The 4,455-nt window shown below is 36.9% G+C and overlaps 1 protein-coding gene across 1 annotated transcript in view; it reads right to left on the bottom strand.

The window, feature by feature from the left end:
• Positions 1-4,455, bottom strand: part of LOC107675039 (atypical kinase ADCK3, mitochondrial-like) — a 38,182-nt gene that overhangs the window by 14,244 nt on the left and 19,483 nt on the right. The window contains exons 3-4 of the mRNA XM_016469231.1: positions 3,469-3,807; positions 2,980-3,046 (exon numbers count right to left, since the gene is read on the bottom strand). Of these exons, the coding sequence (XP_016324717.1) occupies positions 2,980-3,046; positions 3,469-3,807 (406 nt within the window). The remainder of the gene's footprint in view (positions 1-2,979; positions 3,047-3,468; positions 3,808-4,455) is intronic.

Raw genomic sequence — 4,455 nt, 5'->3', positions numbered from 1 at the left:
GGAGAAACGACAAACAACAAGCGCTACTCTACACTGCTCAAAACTCGCGTTTGAATCATCAGTGGGCAAATTTTTAAATATTAAAAACGTACTTACAGGCTGTGAGTCAGAAGCGCCATACTGTCCTTGCAAAGTTGGAACTGCCCCAATTTAAAGAAACAACCTTTGTGCACAGCATTGTAGGCTACTCTCCCAGATTCAGGAAGCAGTCCACCGTAAAATGCGCTGCACACAGCTGAATATTTGGTTTGAACTGTTCTGGAAGAGTGTTGTAAATACAACTTAACCACTGATTTCTAGTCGTGTCCTCTTTTGGAAGGCCAAACAAAGTAGTTTCGCTTTCAAAACGAAACACACAGCATCTCCACGACATGGCGGCGATGGCAACAATACTACAGCGAGAATAAAAGTTACGCCTTCTTTCTTTGCGTGAACATTTGGGCGGTGTTATGCAAATCTTCCCACACAGTGACGTAGACGTGGGGGCGTGTTTAAACGAGGCGTTTTAGGAGGGTGTGGACGAGTCTTAACTTTTTAAAAGAATATCTCTTTAGGTTTGAGACTTTAGTCTTTGCAATTGTAGGGATCTTATCTATTCACAAACAGCTTGCAACACTCACAAACTTGAAATTGCATCATATGAACCCTTTAAACCACTTTAAAATGCGACAACTACATACAAATCACAATATTCAAACACAAATAATGTTTTCTCTAAATTGTCTACTGTTAGTATAAGTCAAAATACTACCAATATTATTATTACTTTCAACAAATAATCAATTATTAATTAACATTTAAATTCTATATAATTTATTCTTATTTTTGCTATTGTTAACAATAATAATAAAAAGAGGTCTATTAAAAATAACTGAATAATAATAAAATACTTTAATAATAATAATGATAACATCAATAAAGTGGATGATATCGATAATATTGATGTTAATTAATAATTAAACATTTAATTGAATATTTAACAATAATTTGTTGTAATGTTTATGGCTGCTCAATTTGCTTAGACACTATGTAATATTAACACACTCTTGCAAACTGGATGCCACATAAATCATCTTGAATGGACTCAGTATCTTTGATCCCTAGAAGACATAAACACTTGTCAACACATTCCCCTTATAAATTCACACAAGCCCAAAATGCTTCAGTGGCTTAGAGAATGTTGAATGCAAGTACCCTGTCATATGTACAGGTCACTGCAAGCATACACATATGGGCTTGTAGTAAACAGGTGTCCAAAGATGTTTTCTTGTAACGGTGGTGGATAAGAGTTCAATCTGATAACAAGGATTCCAACATATCACCCAGCATGCACAGTGCGCACACACCAATAGCAGATGAGAGCAGATATATGTTTAACGTCTCAATTATTGCACGTCAGTGGAAACCTGTGACAGAGAGCTACTGTGACCACCAGTGTTTAATTTTCCCATGTGACAGCACTTTTCACTCCAAGCCCTCAGCTATATCCATCCATTTGCTGCCTGCAACTGTATTCAGCACTAGTCCTCTGAGAAATCACTGATAGACTGTCATTTGAAGAACAAAAGCGGGTAAAGTTACACACCAGAATGGGACGCTCTATCTCAGGGGAAACAGGTGATAATCCAATCCAAAGCAGGGGCAGCCCCAGTCTACGATATTACTGGTTAAAAAAAATGCAGATTAACCTTGAGCCCTCAATCTGGCACTGACATGCTGTTTGAGGAGAGAGACAACAGCTCTCTTGAACAGGCCTTAGATCAGAGCATGAATAACAACAATACCAGAAAGGACAGCAGTCTGGAAAGCCAAATATACCAATCCAGAAACAATGTCTTTCAGAATTAGACAACACATACCAAGTCTATTTGATATATTTGGTGGCAACACAGGCTGTGCAAAATCTGAAGGGGACTTGTGGTCTTGTGGCCTTCGCTTGTTGGTTTGAATGCAAAAGCAAAGGTTTTCAATTACCAATTGCATTGTAGAAATGCCCTAATTAGTGTAATCCATGCTTAATTTATTCCTCCAATGAAAGAGTCCAGTAACAGGAGAGTTAGTAAGTGTAAAATATTCAACTAGCCATGTGAACTTAATGTCTGCTCACATGAGGGTCAATAAGATTTTAAAGATTTAAATTAATAGTTCACCCAAAAATGAAAATAGTCATTTACTCACCCTCTACTCTTTCCAAAATGGTTTGAGTTTCTTTCTTCTGCTGAACACAAAAGAATGTTTGTAACCAAACATTTGAAGGTAGCCACTGGCTTCCATAGTATAGAAAAAAAAAAATACTATCGAAGTCAATGTCTACCGTTAACTGTCTGGTTACCAACATTCTTCAAAATATCTTTTTTTTGTTTTGTGTTCAACAGTTTTGTATTCATACAGGTTTGAAACAAGTTGAGAGCGACTAAATGATGACAATTTTCATTTTTGGGTGAACCCTCCCTTTAATACTTTTATTCAGCAAGGATGCATTAAATTGACCAAAAGTGACAACAGTAAATACATTTATAATGTTAAGGATTTTTATTTCAAATAAATGCTGTTCTTTTGAACTTTCTATTCATAAAAAAAAAAAAAAAAAAATCCCGAAAAAAAAGTATCCCAGTTTCCACAAAAATATTAAGCAGCTCAACTTGTTGAAAATGTTCACGAGCACCAAATCAGCATATTAGGATGACTTCTGAAGGATCATGTGACACTGAAGACTAGAGTAATGACTTCTTAAAATTCAGCTTTGCATCACAGGAATAAATTACAATTAAAATATATTCCAATAGAAAATTGTTATTTTAAATTGTAATAAAATTTTCACAATATTACTGTTTCACTGTATTTTCGATCAGATAATGCAGCCTTGGTGAGCATAGGTGACTTCTTTCAAAAACATTAAAATAATCTTACCAGCTCTAAATTTTTGAACAGTACTGTACGTACATATACATAAATATATAATAATTTTAGTAACCTTACCTCCAAAATTCGCTAGTCTCCCAAGCCGTGTGACCGGTACCTTCCGCTCTCTTGCTCTTTCACTAAGCTACATAAAGAACGGACATACTATAGACAGTTGTGGAGAACAAGACGCATTAACAGTGCTTCAATGTGTTGTGATTCCAATTACAAAGTATCTTTTTTTTTTTATTACTATTTTCTTAACTTAAAATTATTATAAATTCTGTGATTTGTTTAATCGCTCTAAGACTACATAAAAACAAAAGTGGTGTTTAGTGGTCATATATGTGTTAGCGTACTCCTAACACAAACTTTTACTGATACACAGAAACTTTTTTTTTCAAAACATTTCATGGGGTCTTCAATAAACTGCAACCAACTACTAACTTTAGGGTTAACAAGTAAGTTGCATTGCCACTATTATTATCCTCTGTAATGCATGACATATATAGGTAAAACAATTTATTTACTCATGGGTGATGAAGGATTGGAAAAGGTCACCTGTACCATTTGTTTATGTGGTTTGGAGCAGTTTCGCTTCGCCTCCCTGGCTTTTTCAATGTCCTCAGCTGTGATGCCTCCCACAGAAGAGTGATCCTGATGATAGGATCGTGTTTGTCCGGTGAACTGGCTTGTAGGGTCCTTGTAACCTTCGAACAGCTTTGACTTTCCTGAGGCCTGGCTGTATGTGTGCGCAGCACCTGTGTTAGCTTCCCTGAAAACTGAATCACTGTCCAAACCTCCATGTGCTTTGATCTCAAAGTCCTCCTCTGAAGCTGTGAAGTCATACTTGGAGTCCACATCTGTGTTGAAATCAGAAACACTCTGCTGGCCGCCTGTGAACTCCTAAAAAAAAAAAAATAATAAAATAAATAAATAGATGAACATCTTTTAGTTATTTCATGTGCTTTCCCACAGCTGAAATAAACAAATGCTGTAATTAATGCTATATTGTAAATAGAGGCATGGCTAAAGGGTGCTATTAGACACGGGCCGGTTGCATAAATTGCTTAGACTAGGGTGCAGTAGGAGATCTTGGAAAATGCTAACTTTAGCCTGATAGCACTGAAAGCCAACGTCCCACCCTCCCTGCAATCGCCGTTCAAAGCCACGCCCCATGAACGCATGTACGCTCACAGATCAGAATACCAGAAACAACATTACTACAATAGGCTACATCAGCGGTTCCCAATTCCAGTCCATGTTCCGAAGTGAAGTAAACGTCAACGGATTTCCCCTGCTCAGGGAGTAGGGAGCAATAAACAGGGATCATATCGATCGGAACACAGTTCATGCGCGTAGCTCACTTCTAACGAGCTGGTTATCTGAATCGGGTGTGTTAACTAAGTGAGTACATTTAGACCACTTAACTTAATGATTGCTATCGGGATGTGAAGAGACTTTCAACCAGCACAACAAAAAACGTTTCTGAAGACAATCACCTATTGCACCTTTAAGCTTGTCAAGAGACGTTTTGCTCATTAATCAATATTA

The sequence above is a fragment of the Sinocyclocheilus anshuiensis genome, unplaced genomic scaffold (assembly GCF_001515605.1).
Source record: "Sinocyclocheilus anshuiensis isolate Anshui unplaced genomic scaffold, SAMN03320099.WGS_v1.1 scaffold776, whole genome shotgun sequence".
In the NCBI taxonomy this organism is placed as follows: domain Eukaryota; kingdom Metazoa; phylum Chordata; class Actinopteri; order Cypriniformes; family Cyprinidae; genus Sinocyclocheilus; species Sinocyclocheilus anshuiensis.
The sequence above is the reverse complement of the archived record's forward strand: the minus strand, read 5'-3'. Positions and strand labels throughout refer to the sequence as shown.